The 14,000-nt window shown below is 57.1% G+C and overlaps 1 protein-coding gene across 28 annotated transcripts in view; it reads right to left on the bottom strand.

Annotated features, from left to right (window-relative positions):
• The window catches only part of CACNA1G (calcium voltage-gated channel subunit alpha1 G), a 61,553-nt gene extending 48,038 nt beyond the window's left edge, over positions 1-13,515 (bottom strand). For all 28 annotated transcript variants that reach the window (XM_061176989.1, XM_061176992.1, XM_061177007.1 and 25 more), the window contains exons 1-7: positions 13,274-13,515; positions 6,025-6,136; positions 5,729-5,862; positions 5,236-5,333; positions 2,985-3,144; positions 2,200-2,500; positions 1,940-2,032 (exon numbers count right to left, since the gene is read on the bottom strand). In XM_061176989.1, the coding sequence (XP_061032972.1) occupies positions 1,940-2,032; positions 2,200-2,500; positions 2,985-3,144; positions 5,236-5,333; positions 5,729-5,862; positions 6,025-6,136; positions 13,274-13,515 (1,140 nt within the window). The remainder of the gene's footprint in view (positions 1-1,939; positions 2,033-2,199; positions 2,501-2,984; positions 3,145-5,235; positions 5,334-5,728; positions 5,863-6,024; positions 6,137-13,273) is intronic.
• Positions 13,516-14,000: the final 485 nt, after the last annotated feature.

Here is a 14,000-nt window from a genome sequence, read left to right as displayed (position 1 = left end):
AGACTTGAACCAACCTCTATGGAATTCCAAGGCATTGCTATTGATCATGAGGTTATCTGGCAAGGATATCTCCCAAACTCCCTGCCCCTAAACATGCCCATCCTCCGAGATTCTGAGCACCCCCTCCCCAATTCCCATTAGTAGTTAGAGAAGGCTGTGGAATGAATGCTATCTCGGGGACATGGGGTTTTCACATTGGGTTGAGCTTTTGAGATCTTGGCAAAAACATTGTTCACAAAACTCCTGCTTCTAGTCCCAAGTCTAGCTGCGTAAGCTGGAGCGAGACCCTTAACCATGGGACCTCAGTATCCTCATCACCATTGGCCTTGGCCTTTCCCCTCCCCCAGCTGGGTAATGGGCTGAACCCTGAACCCTGCAGACTAGCCAGGTTGCCACTCTGACTTGGCCACACTCCCCCATCTCCACCTCCATGCCTCAGTTTCCCCCGGGGTTCTGGGATGGCAATTGCTTGGATAACAATCCAGAATGAAGGTAATGAATATTTATGGTGACAAAGCAGATTTTTTTTTTTCTAGTTTGTGTCCTAGTAATTATGATAATTAGCTTCACTAGTGTGATTCCAGAGAGCTGTTTGGAAAGATTTTTCATGGGGTGTGTGGGAGGGTGGAAACAAGGCCCCTTACCTCTCTGTCTGCTTCCTTCCCACTCCCCAAACCCAGGGAGAGCTGAATGGTGAAAAGATCCCGTGAAAAGTTCACGAGACCACTTCCCAGAGGTGCTGGCCTTGCCACCCAGGTGATGGTGGGGGGAAGGGAACAGGCCCCTACCCTTCCATACCAGGGATGGTTGGGGGTGGGGCGCTGTTCTTTCTCAGGGACACCTCTCACTCACCGAGAGGTCTTTATTCTGACTCTCTGGAGCCTGCCTAAGTCCTGAGTAGATCTTAGTCTCTTTCTCTCAATATCTGTCCCTCTGTCTGGCTCTGTCATTGGCCTCTTGGTGACATGGAAAAAGGGCTGGAATTGGAGTCGGTAGCCTGGGGTTGAATTCTGAGGTCCAGCGACCAAGCCTTCTGAAGCTCAGAGTTCTTATTTAGGAGGTGAGGCCACAGTCCCTGCACCTGCCACCTCACAGGGGGCTCTGAGGATTAAGCAGACAGCAGATGTGACAGCGCACTTCAGCAGCGACGCTCAGCCCAGCAAGACTAATCCACAGCACATGCAAAGCACCTGACGGGGTCAGACAAATGAGGAAATGTCAGCTTCCTCATCTGTAAAATGGAGACAACAACAGGATCTTGGTGAGGATTAAATGCACCAGCACATAAAAAAGTGCTCAGAGCAGGGACTGGCACATAGTAAGTGCTCAATAAATGTTAGCTATAAGTTGTAGCAATTAAATGATTACTCATGAATGATAGTGATTAAATATTGCTACTTTTTGCCTCTGTCTTCTGTCCTCATAAAGTCTTGGAACTTCTGAGCTGGAACAAGAGATCACGCAGCGTTTCTCAACACCGAATGATGGGAATTTGGGTGGAACAATTCTTTGTTTGCAGGACTGTCATTTCAGGGTGTCTATTATCTACACCCAACCCCCCCAGCAAAATGCCGATAGTGCTCCCCTAGTTCTCGTAAAAAACAGGACCACCCTTTGCCATTGCCAAATGCCCCCTGGGAGAGGCGGCATCACCCTGGGTTGAGGACCACCCATTTTAATGATGAAGAAACAGATGCCCAGGGTGGGGCTGGGGGGCCTCACAGGGAATGACTTGCCCAAGATTTTAAGTGGTAGTAAGTGATAGGCCTTGACCTTGGATTTCCTCCTGACTCCGCATGACAGGTACCTTCTGCCTGTGTCTCTATGGGACTTTTCCTGAGAGCTAGAGCTTCAGACCAAGCAAGTCCCCTCTCTGGACACCCCCCCACCCGTTTCCCCAGGATCCCCCATCCCCACAGGAGCCTGAGGAATCACTCACGATGATGAGGAGGATGAAGTAGATGAAGTTGTAGAAGGAATGAGCATCCATCACAAAGTACATGATGTCGACCCAGCCCTCCAGCGTGATGACCTGGGGAGGTTGCAGAGGGGCAGGCTGTTTCTGGGCCCCCTAAAGCCTCCTGCAGTCTCCTCTAGAGGCCCTGACCCCATCCCAACCCTGAGGATGACCACTCCAAGCCAGGACTGTGTCCTGACACTTGTGTTCTGGGGACTCTCCCAGGGCCCAGGCTGCCCCACCTGGAAGATGGCAATCCAGGCATAGCCGATGTTGTCGAAGTTGATGGCGCCCTTGAAGGGGTTGTGCTCCCCTGCGGAGCAGTTGGTGTAGTACTGATTCCAGTTGACACAGGTAGTGTTGCTGGAGCTGTTGTAGGCCTCGTAGTCCAGGCCACAGGGCGGGCCACCAGCCCCGTCCCCGCGCAGCGTGGGCACACTCCTGCAGGAGCGCATGCCGTTCTCGCGAGGCTGGGAGCAGATGAAGGGGTTCTCATCCTCGTTCTCGGTCTGGTAGTAGCGCTCCAGGTCCACGCTCAGGGGGCTGCGGAGGAAACAGGGATGAGGCTGAGAGCAGGGTTCTCGGGGGACAGGGCCCAGGAAGGGAGAGCTGTGTGGAGGCACTGAGGCACACAGGGCGAGCACTGGGAAGGGGCGGGGATTCATGGGTGCAGATGGGGTGCGCCGGGAGCATGCAGATTGAGGGTGAAACTCCAGAGTCGGGATGTGGGAAGTCTCCATCCTAGAGCAGAGGTTCCCAACGTGGCTGCACTTAAGGCTCACTGAGGAGCTTTTAAAAATCCGCACGCCCAGGCTGAACCCCACACCCATGAAATCAAAATGGGCAGCGGGGAGAATGAAGGCCTTGCCGTTGTTTAAACTCCCCAGGTGACTCCAGTGTGTAGCCAAGATTGACAACTAGACATGTCACTAATAAGAGAACAGATATGTCACCAGCAACAGGAACTGAGGGAGGTCCCAGCCCCACAGCCACTCCCAGGTCACCTCCCGGCCCATGTGCCACTCACAGGCTGAAATTCTCGGGCAGGAAGCATCGGTTACGAAGCAGCCCTGCCCACAGCTGGACGCCAACGATGCCAAAGATGAAGAAGACGAAGAAGCACAGCAGCAGGACGTTGCCCAGCATGGGCAGCGTGTCCAGCAGCAGCGTGACGAGGATGCGCATGCCTGTGGGGGCAGAAGCCACGCTGGGGGCGCCAGGCTAGCCGGGCTAGGCTGGCTGCCACGGGCCTGGCAGCACTCCCAGAGGGGGCCCACCGGGGCCTCTGAGGCTGAGACAGCCCGGCTCAAGCTGGAGGGAGACCAACAGACACTGCTAACTCTGCAGGCAGCCCTCGCAGCCCCTAACCCCTACCCACTATCCCTCTTGGCCTGCCCACGCCAGTCAGAGCACAGTACCACCAAGGATGAGCAGAGTGGCCGCAGTTTCCAAAGCATCCTCCAGCACCGCATCCCACTTAACTCTCCCAACATCATCACAGAGCTGATATCACCCCAATTTGCAGATGAGGGTTGAGGCTCAGAGAACTAACATGACTTGTCCAGGACCACAGAGCTGCTAGGTGTAGGTGCCAGGACTTAACCAGGCTCTCTGCTTCCGCATCCCACTCCCCAACACACACACACACACACACACACACACACACACACACACACACACACTCCCACCCTACTTCCTTCTCTCACCAGATATAATCACCTGACCTTTCTAAGTTATAGACGCCAAAGTCATTGGGGAAACCAAGGCAGAGAACCCCAGCAGGGACGTTAGCAGGCAGGAATTTCCCTTTGAGAGCCAAGCCCTCAGCAGGGGCCAAGATGCCCTGCACTTCACCGTGGTTCTGAGCCCCCTCCCTGAGTCTAGTCTCTGCTTGGTCCAGATCCTCACATCAGGACCTGAGGAGACACAAGGCTGTTTCCTCAGGTGGCTGTCAGTTAACAACCCCTTCCACGGGGAAAGGCACCACAAACCTGCCCCTAAGATGCTGTTAGGGATACTGCCCTCCCTCCCCACTCCAGATCTAGGACATCTAAACTAGCCCCCAGGCCACCAAACCCTTGTCAAGCACACAGACCTCTGGTGGCTAGTTTCGACCCCCAAAGTGACACTCGTGGCCCCCTGACCCCTCTAGGGAAAAAGCTTCTAAGCAGCTGCTAATTACTCCTCCTGGTGACTGAAGTGGCCCTGCCCCGCCCCTGCCACTCAGTCCCTCTCCCCTCTCCCCTCTCCCAGCCCCCTTCAGCTCCTCTGTGCTCCAACTGAGATCAATTCCTCAGGGTTTGCATTAAGGGAATTACACCGGTAGTTAGAGGCCTATAAATCTGCCAGCGATCACCTGGGGCGCGAGAGGAGGGAAGACGTGCCCCTCATCTGGGGTTCCTGTTAACACCAACATACACCAACGCCTGGAGGACACATTGAGCAGCTCTGCCTACCCAGACACAGACACACACACACACACACACACACACACCCCACAGGTACACACACAGGCACGCATGCACACGCAGCAAAGGGGGCTACTGCTACATCAGACACTGAGCCCCAGAAACATGCCCCCACCCACCCCACTCCTGGGATGGCAGCAGAGACCATCTGCAGCTTGTGTAGGTTGGGGAGTTGCAAAGGGGGCCTGAGAAAGGGTGGGGGGCCGGATGCAAGGGGAGCTGGAGCTGCCAAAGCCTGGCTGGCTCAGAAACTAATGCGGTTTAATTTAGATAATTGTCCCAGCATTCAGTCGCTGCAGAGGCTTGGAAGGGGGTGGGAAGAGGAAGGGGACACAAGCGGGAGGATGAGGCATGGAGCGGCCGTCTTGAGAGAAGTCATGCTCGGTGTGGCCAGTGCTGTTTCACCAACGAGAACCAGACCGCATGAGAGGCGGTTCTGGCTAGAAAAGGCCATCCCACTTTGCACCCACTCCTCCTGGCCTGCCAGCCTCTCCACCCTGCTCCCACCCGCCCCTATTCCACTGGAGGGAGGGTGGTCTAGCTGAAGGGAAGGGGTCATCTGAGACATTCCTGAGACTCTGACCTAAAATCAGGCTGAAATGAGGGGGAAGGGGCCGCAGCCCGGGTGGGGGCTCCCTTGGGCTCCAGCGACCCAGCTCCCCACTGAGCCCTTCTCTCAGGGGGCTTGCCTCAGTGTTCCAGACCCCCATGAGGCCTGTGAGTGGCCAGGAGGTAGGGGTGGGGTCTGAGATTCCCATATCTCCTCTTGGGGTTCTCCGCCCGGGGGCCGAGGGCTGAGGGGTCACTCACTGGGCACCCGGTTAATGGCCCTGAGCGGTCGCAGCACACGGACTGTCCTGACAGCTGAGAAGCTGACGTTCTGCAGGTCCAGCGAATACTCCAGCATCCTGCAGGGAGGGGCCCAAAGGGAGGCCCTTTGAGTCTGAGGCCGCCGTGGGGGTCAAAAGAGGTCAATGAGGAATCCTGCTGTGGTGGGGCAGGAGTCCTCCCCCTCCACCAAGGGACCCTGCAAAGCCAGCTCTCTCCCTGGGGGCAAGGCCACCCCTAAGCCAAGGACAGACTCCTTATCAGAGAATGAACAGAGGAGGGTGTGGATGGAGGGGCCTTGGAATTCAGAGAAGTACTGGCTCAAGCACTATAGGACAGCCCCGGACCCTTGGTGGACAGCCAGGGAGAAAGCAGCACGGTAGATGGGCTGGGGGAGGGGGCCGGGCCTAGAACTGGCCCTGGGGAAGGGACCAATCTGATCCATCGCTCTCCTGCTCCAAGCCCAGGCCCTCACCCTGCAATGACGATGAAAAAGTCAAGCCGGTTCCAAGTGTCTCCCAGGTAACACTTTTTCCCAAAGATGCCCAAGGCCACCATCTTCACCACCATCTCCACAGCGAAGAAGGCAAAGATGAAGTCATCAAAGGCCTGATGTGGGGACAAGAGGCTGCTGAAACTGAGAAAAGGGTGGGGGAACACCGCCCTACCCCACCCCCACCCCCTCCTCTGGGCTCAGGGCCTCTTGCAGAGAAGGTGTCAGGGTTATAAAGATCAGGAGCTGCCCCCTCCCGCCACCACACACATGCTTACCTGCAGAATCCGGCAGCGCTGGGAGTCACAGGCGATGTCTTCACACGGCCGGAACATGCCCAGGGTCACACAGTTGAGAAGGATGACCAACATGCTGATGCGCTCAAACCAGGTACCAGGCGGTCAAGGAAACAGCTGGCCAGGGTGGAGTTGAGCCCGGGCCCCCACGCCCTGCCCAAGCACCTCCCACTGCCTGACCTGCCAACCCCATCTGAGAGGCAGCCAGGTGTAGCCAGCTAGTCCCACCTCGGGTCATCTCACCTCTCTGGACCCAGCTTCCTCTTCTGTAAAGTAGGAAAAGCCACAAATACCCTGACTATTTGCACAAGCCATCTGGGGGATAAAATCGATCGTGCTTGTGGAAATGCCAGGCACCAAGAGTTTGCTCTGAGTCTGAATCTTATTCTCCCTACCTCACAGGGAAAATGTGAGAAGCAAATGAGATAATGTATGTGAATGTGTGACACAAACCTAAAGTCGGATTATGCTTGCCTTACAGTTTACCAAGCACTTTCACAGCATGCCACATTGGATGCTCACAACAGCCCCGAGAAATATCCGGGCTAGATCACCTTCTTCCCCAGAACCCAAGGAAACTGAGGCCCAGAAGTCTTGTGCTGAAGGTCACAGGAGAGACCCAGATGAGACTGAGCTTTCCAAGCTTCTGATCTGGGATAGCAGCTTCCATAGCTGCTTAGGCGGCAGGGAAGGGGTTGTCACGACCGCACTGGCCCCAGACAGACAGGCCGAGGCAGACAAGCACCACAGAACTGGAGCCTCAGGCTGCCTCTTCCCCAGCCAGCCCCTGGCCTCTCAAAGCCCTCAGATGGCCTCCAGACACATTCACACAGTTAAATAATGAGGACCCACTACACACCAGGCCCTGCGCTGGACATAAGCCCCCAGCCTGTGCAGAGCAGACAGTACCCTGTATACAGACCATGCCACCATCACACCTTCTTATGGCTTCCAGCAAAGCCCCACCCTGGCCAACAGACTCTGTTTTGCAACAAGGGGGAGAGAGGGGTCTTTCTAAACCCTGAGTCTTTCCACAGAGTGGATTTCATTAAGGGACTCACTTCCAGCCCATCTACAGGAGAATGTAGAAAATGGCCTCCGGACCTTAGAGAGTTCTGGGCACCAGACTCACAGATAAGTGACCAAGCATCCTGTTTCCTCAAGGAAAACATGAGAGGGGTGGGGAAGAGTAAAGAGGTTAGAAGCAAGCAGAGAGTGGGGGGCCAGGGGAAGGAGAAGGCCTTGAGGATGGAGGTGGGGAGGGTGTCATGGCAGCCCACAGCACGACCCACCAAGCCAGACTCAGTGAGACAGAGAGCGCCCAGAGCAGATGAATCTTCCTGTCATAACTCCACTTCTAGAGTGAGAAGGCTTTGGCCAGGGACCCAAGGACTTACCTTGAAGCTGATCCCAGCCATACCCCATCTCTGTCCTGAACCTCAGACCACACCCCCTCTCCGGGAGCCCACACTCAATCACCTCAAAGCCCTCCTACCCCCTCCTGTCACCCAGGCCCTTTTCCCTCAGACTCACATCCCTTCCCACCAGCAGGTACCCTAAATTCCCAAGGCACTACAATTTCCCTAATCTTACATCCTCACAGGAATAAGAGTTAAAAAAAAAAAAATTCTAGGCTTTTGGGGTAAGTTGATGGAAGGGGGAAATAAAAAGAGTGCTCTGTTTCCATGGAGCTGTTTTCCTGAGTGGAGCCGGAGCCCAGTGGATCTATCCCCAGAATAAGGGTCAGCCAGGGGTCAGCCTGGAAAAAAGGGGACAGGGAGGGAGCTCCTTTGGGACCATCATCTGAAAAGGGAAGGACACGATTACCTTCAAGAACTGGCCTGCTTTCCCCAACCTAGCCCCCTCCTCTCCTCTGTAGGGAAGAGGGTTCTGGAAGGGACCCATATGAGCAGATGTCTCTACATAGGGGCAGGTGGGTAGTTCTCCTGGGAAGAGGGGCTCCCGGGACACCTGTTTGGACCCCTCTAATGGCAGTGAGTCCACCATGTCATCTGTGCCCTTGTCTCATCTCCCTCGCTGAGGCACGGGCACTCTGTTACACCCAAGCCCCTACAGAGTTTAGAGTAGTGCCTGGCATGTAGCAGATGATCAATGCATGGGAAGAGTGAATGAATGAATGAATGAGTCAATCAGTCAATCAACTTCCCTGCCTAGAAGCCAGATGTATCTCCCCATTCATGTTTTCCTACCTTGTTTGCTTCAATAGTGATGAACTGATGATGAGTGGGGGTGGGGGGAGAAGTGACACCATAAAGGAGCTGTCCCTCTTTCTGTCCCCACCTTATACATGCTCACACTGAGGCTTCTTATAGCCAGAGTCTGCCTCCAAATAACCCCACCTCCAGCTCTTAACCACAGAAGCCCCTTCTCAAGAGCCCTCTTGGCGATTCACCTTACTCCCGGGTACATCCTGCCACTCTCACCTCTCCCCTTTCCCTATAGGTAAACATACATGGACAGGGAAAACACCAAGGCACAGGCAAATTTGGGACAATCTGAATTAAGGAATAATTAATGAGGATGGGGGGTCTTTCACCCTTCTCAGGGTAGGGCTCATTTCCTTGGGAATATGGCCGTATGTCACTGTGCCATGTTCCTCTGTTGCCATAACAACAGGAGGATGTGTCACCAGGTGGTGTGGATTTGTTGCCATGGTAATTAAAGGGACCCCCCCCCGCCTCACATATGAACTCCCCTTACCCAGGCTGCTGTCTTGTCCTCACGCAGGGAAGGGTAAGTGGGGAGACCCACAGGTTATCAGGTTGGGGGGGAACCATGTGACAAATCCCCATGGCAACCAAGGGAATGGGGGACATTGGTTGCCATAGTGACTATGAGAGACCTGTGCAGTCACATGTCTACTGTTGCTATGGTGACTGTCCGGGCTGGAGTGGATCCCAAAGGGGGAGGTGGGTAGGAGAAGTGAGGATCTTTCGTCTCCCCACAACCCACCATCAAAAGCAGAGAAAAAAGGAAATGGCAGGGTGAGGAACCCCACTTCCATCCCTCCTCCTCTTCTCCCTCCAGGAGAGAGAACTAGAGCATGTTATCTGACAACTTAGTCCTCTCTGTGGGGCTTTATCTAGAGCCCTTGCCTAGTTGGGCAGCTATAAGGGAGAGGAAGGTAGAATGAGGAGGGAGGAGGGCTGGACCACCTCCAGGGGCACGGGGGCTCAGGGCAGAGCATGACTGAGAAGGGAAGCAGGCCCCCCAGCTGTCCCATTCTCTGCTAGGAGCCTGCTAATCTGAGACCTAGGAGCACTGAAGAGGTAAAGGGCCTGGACCCAGGAATCCTGGCCTCCTACTACTCGTTGGGAAGGTGGGGTGCTTGCCTCATTCACCCCCGGAGAGGCTGGTGTCTATGGGATTCAGCATTCCCCAGAGTGGGGTGAGATCTAGGGGCTCAGGAGGGGGCTCCTGCTAGGGAGGCTGAAAAGGGGATTCCCCCAGCCGAGCCCCACCCCACCCCCCAACTCCCACAAGCCTGTTTCCCGGTGGTCTGCCCGCCGACCGCTCCAGAGTGTGGGTGTGTGGGGAGGGAGGTTTCCAGCTGAACTGAAAACTGCAGCCCGAAGAAAGGCAGCCAGCCCCACCCAGAGACAGAGACGAGAGACACAGAGACACAAGAGAGCTGGCCTGCTGGAATCTTTGGGAGGGGAAATAGGCCAGAAAGCTGATTCAAACGTCTGTGACTCTGTGTGTGTGTGTGTGTGTGTGTATATGTCTGCGTGTGTGAGCAGTTGTGTCTGTCGCCATCCTGGCTGAGGCAGGCAGGGCGGGGTGAGAGCTGGGGCGGGAGCAGGCAAGGGGTGAAGGGGGGCTGTGTGGTGGGGGTAATCCCAGGAATGGCTCCAACTGGCACTCTCCATGATGGGGAGTCCCCTGACAGTTCGGTGGAGCAGAGTGTGTATGTGGCCGAGAAGGAAGGTGGGCCTGGACAGAAAGAGTGCCAGGAGGTGTTCTGGCCCCCTCAGCCCAGTTCAGTTCTGCAGCCCCAGCCCTTCTCCCCAGAACTCCCTCTGGAGAGCCTTGGGTTTGAAAATGAGAGGAGGGAATTGGTGAGGAGACAGGAAGAACACCCCCCTTCCATTTCCTCTGAGGACCAAAATGGAGATTTCTCCCTAGGTAAGAGAGACAGGGGAACTTGGGACACTGGGACAGTGGCGAGGAAAGCTCCAGAGATTCCTGGTGCCCCGTCCCCTCCAGATGCACACACTCTCAGACACACACAGTGATCACACACTCACACTCACTTCTGGAAGCCATTAGGGCTCCTGCTGTTCAGGCCTCCCCCTTCTCCTCCCCCCACTCCTGGCAGGCTCCCTTCTCCCCCTCTGGCCCCCTTCCCACTCCCCCTCTCGGCATCCCAAATGCCAGCCTGTGATTTCCAAATGAGAAAAAGCTGTGCTGGGCTCTGAGCTTGGAGAAACTCCTACACAAACTTCCAGATGTGACACAACAGCCGGGGAGGGAATGCTCAGGATCTCCTTCCCGGGAGGGGAAACGCACTCCCTCACACTTGAAGAAACACATACTGGAAAGTCCAACACACTCTCTCCCCTATAGCCTGGGAGAAGGGGGGCCTTTCTGACTCTGACCATGAACCCCCAGTCTCCCCAGTACCACTTCCGAGCCCCTCCTTCCTTTTGCTGCCATCCCTCCCTCCCCAACACACACACACACATACACACACACACACTCACACACTCACTCACACACCACTTCCCACCTGGGTCTAGATCTCCTCTCTAGGAAACCTGGTTTCTTAAAGAGGCTAAGAGAGGAAGGGGCTGAGAAGCATGCCAAGAAGAGCCTAACTAGCTTCAGTTAGTTGAGAGGAGGTGTCCTTATGTCCCTCAGGCCCAGAGGTGCAGCCAAGGGAAGCCTCGCAGATACCAAAAAGAGAGAGGGAAAGACTGAGGCCCAAGAGTCAGTCCAGAACCCCTCCGGCAGTGAAAAACATAGGCTTCCCTTGATGCATGGGTGTGATGAGAGTGGTGAGGGCACATCTTAGGCAGCCTTGTTACCAAGAAATTGTTCTCCACCCATCCTCAGCCAATCCAGGCTTAGCGGGCTGTCCAGACCGAGTGATGCTAATGCCCCTTACCCCAGACTCCCACCACCCTAGAGGGAAGCCTGCTCCCCCACTCCCAAGATGAGCACTGGGCCTCCACCTCTCTTCCGTCATTACAGCCCTCTCCAATTGCCCCCTCCCAGAACACCTCAAGGAAGGAATCTGACCCCAGACCATCCACTAGCACCTGAAGATAGGGCAGGTGGGGATATGCTAGCCAAGAGGTCTGTGTTGTTTTGGAGGGAAAAAGGAGAGAAGATTTCTCTACACACAGTCCCCCCCACCACACACACACCCCCCCCCGGGGGGCTCCTGAGAAGGAGGGGACAGGTCTGGTGCTTTTTTACATTCATGGAGAGGGTGGGTGATTAGCCGCAGAGAGGAGGGATGCCCTGAGCCTGTTCTTTTCAGAAACATTTGTTCCCCATCTCTACCCCTGAGAAAGTGGCCTGGGGTTGCCGGGGGAGGGGGGGGGCGGAGTGGGCAAGATGTGCCAGCTCAGCAGGTCCACACACCTTGGAGGCAGCCCTCTATTTCTGCAGCTCAGAGAGAAAGGAAGGGCGGGGGATGGAGAGAGCGTGCGACGAGGGGAGCTTCCTAAAGACCCACAGGGTGTAGAGGATGGGGGTTGGGGGGGACCCAAGCTCACATCCCTGCTTTGAGCACTAGAGGCAGCAGAGCTGCAGAGAGTGAGGGCGGTGCCAAGCTCCCCCCGCTTCCCCAAAGCAGAGTCCCGGTTGGGCTCTTAGGGGTTACAAGGGAGACCCGACGTCTCCCACCCTGAGTCCAAAAGAGCCTCTGAGCTGGGAGGAAAGTGCCAGGAGAAGCTGTCAAGACCAGGGATGGCAGCGTACCCTCCCTTCCCTTCCGGCAGTGGCGGGACCTAACGCAGCCTGGAGCTAGGCATTAGTCAAGCAGTGCTTTGTGCTAGGGGCTAAGGGGGAGAGGCCGTGGGGATTAGGGGGCTGGGGTCTCCCATGCAATTCATGACGGGGCAGAGGATAGAGGGCAGTGCTAAATCTATCCCCCTGGGATGTGGGGCTTGCATTCCACAAACCTATCCAAGGAGTACACACGGGGTGGTGGACCCGAGTCTTCCCCAGTGAACCAGCTCAGAGTCTCACTGTCCCCCCAGTAGTTTCTTGGAAGGCTGCGGTCTCCCATACCTGCTCTGCAATCAGGCGGGAGCACTCCCATAGAAAGGGGATGGATAACTTGGACCGGCTTAATCCCATCCCCCGCTTGCCAAAGCTCTTACCACAGTCTTTCCCTCCACAAGAAAAAATCTGGCACAAAACTCCCCAACCCAACCTTAAGCACCCCGCATTGAATAAAGAACTGGGGAAAAGGGAGGCACTCTGAGCATTGGGCTCCTACTGAAAGGGTCTCTACCCCGGCTCTGGGGGCAGACGGCTTTCCTCCATCACATCTTTTTCTCATTCTGCACCCCTGACATCAGCCGCCGCCGGAATCTCCTTATTGTGCCTCCAACCCGCGGGGTGGGGGTGGGGGGGTTAGGACCTGGTCCCCGCCCCCCAACATCTCCCTCAGGGGCAGTAAAAACGTCAGCCTCAAGGACCAGGTCGGGGCGGGTGCCGGTGGGGTGGGGTGGGGGAATCAGACCCTAGAATCCACCTCAAACTTTGGAGCTGGGGCAGGAGGGAAACCCAGGAGATTGCGGTCCCCCCCCTTCCCCGTCCCCGCAGCTTCCTCCCCACCCCACCCCCCAAACTCGGAAACCAAACCCAGCTCGCTAACCGGCGGCGGGCGGAATAGAGCTCCCAGGCTCCCGAAGCTCCCCACATCTGGAGGATGACGACCCTCCCCTGCCCACATCTGGAGAGCATCCAGCTGCACACCAGTGGGGCACGTCTCCTCTCTTTTCCTGGCCTGGATCCCAACCCCCCAAGGAGGACTAAGGTGTGGGTACCGAGGTGGGGCTCGCCTGGGGTATCAGCCAAACCTGCTCCCGTCTCCGCTCCTACTCTGAAGCCCCCTACCCTCCTTTGCAGCCCCCCTCTCATCTGCCCACCTTCCGGGCTCACTTCTCCGACTCACCTGGCTTTTGGTCCCCTCAGGCGGCGCGGCCCGCCCCCCTGCGGCCCCCCAGCCCGGCGGTCGTGCCCCGGAGGATATGGGTTACAGACCGTGCGGAGACACCAGCTCCGCGGGCGGCTGTCCTGGCTCAAGTAGAAGAAAACCACCGGGGCCAGTGCAGGGTATGGCAGCCCCTCCGCCTCGGAGTCCGCGCTGCCCGGGTCCTTTTCCGCCGACCCCGGCCCCGGCCGGCCCCCGGCCCCCGACAGGTCGTTGAGCCGCATGAAGCTCCGGGGCTGTCCTGACTCCTCGGCGCCCGCTCCATCCTCCTCCTCGTCCATCCTCTGGCCAGCTGGGGCCCCGGGTGGTTTCGAGAGGGGCAAGGGGCGCCCCTCAGAGAAGGTGTCCTCACGCAACCGGGGGGCCCCGGCGGGGGCGCATCTGGGGAGCTCTAGGGCGCAGGCTGAGCCCCCGGGGGGGCCAGTTCAGCCCAGCTCCCCCTGCCCGCAGGGGCATGCTGCCCGCGGGGCGCCGGGTCGCAGGGAAGCCCCGCCCGGCGCGAGTCCCGCTTCCCCAGGGCTTCTGGGCCCCCCCGGGCCAGCCGGCCGGCTCCCCCTCACTTTGTTCCGGCTTCTTCGCTTCGCGCCCAGGCTCCGGTCGCCAGATTCGGCACTACCTTCGGCGAAGCGGCCCCAAAAGGGGGAGAGAGAAGGGGGGTGGAGGGTGGGGGGGACCGGGGAGGGGCGCCCCCTCTTCCCGCGGCGCAGCTGGAGCAGGATCTAAGGGGTCAGCATCGTCCCGGCTCCGCGCCAGCGGCGGCGGGGGA

Source organism: Eubalaena glacialis, chromosome 19 (genome assembly GCF_028564815.1).
Source record: "Eubalaena glacialis isolate mEubGla1 chromosome 19, mEubGla1.1.hap2.+ XY, whole genome shotgun sequence".
NCBI classification, from domain to species: Eukaryota; Metazoa; Chordata; class Mammalia; order Artiodactyla; family Balaenidae; genus Eubalaena; species Eubalaena glacialis.
The sequence above is the reverse complement of the archived record's forward strand: the minus strand, read 5'-3'. Positions and strand labels throughout refer to the sequence as shown.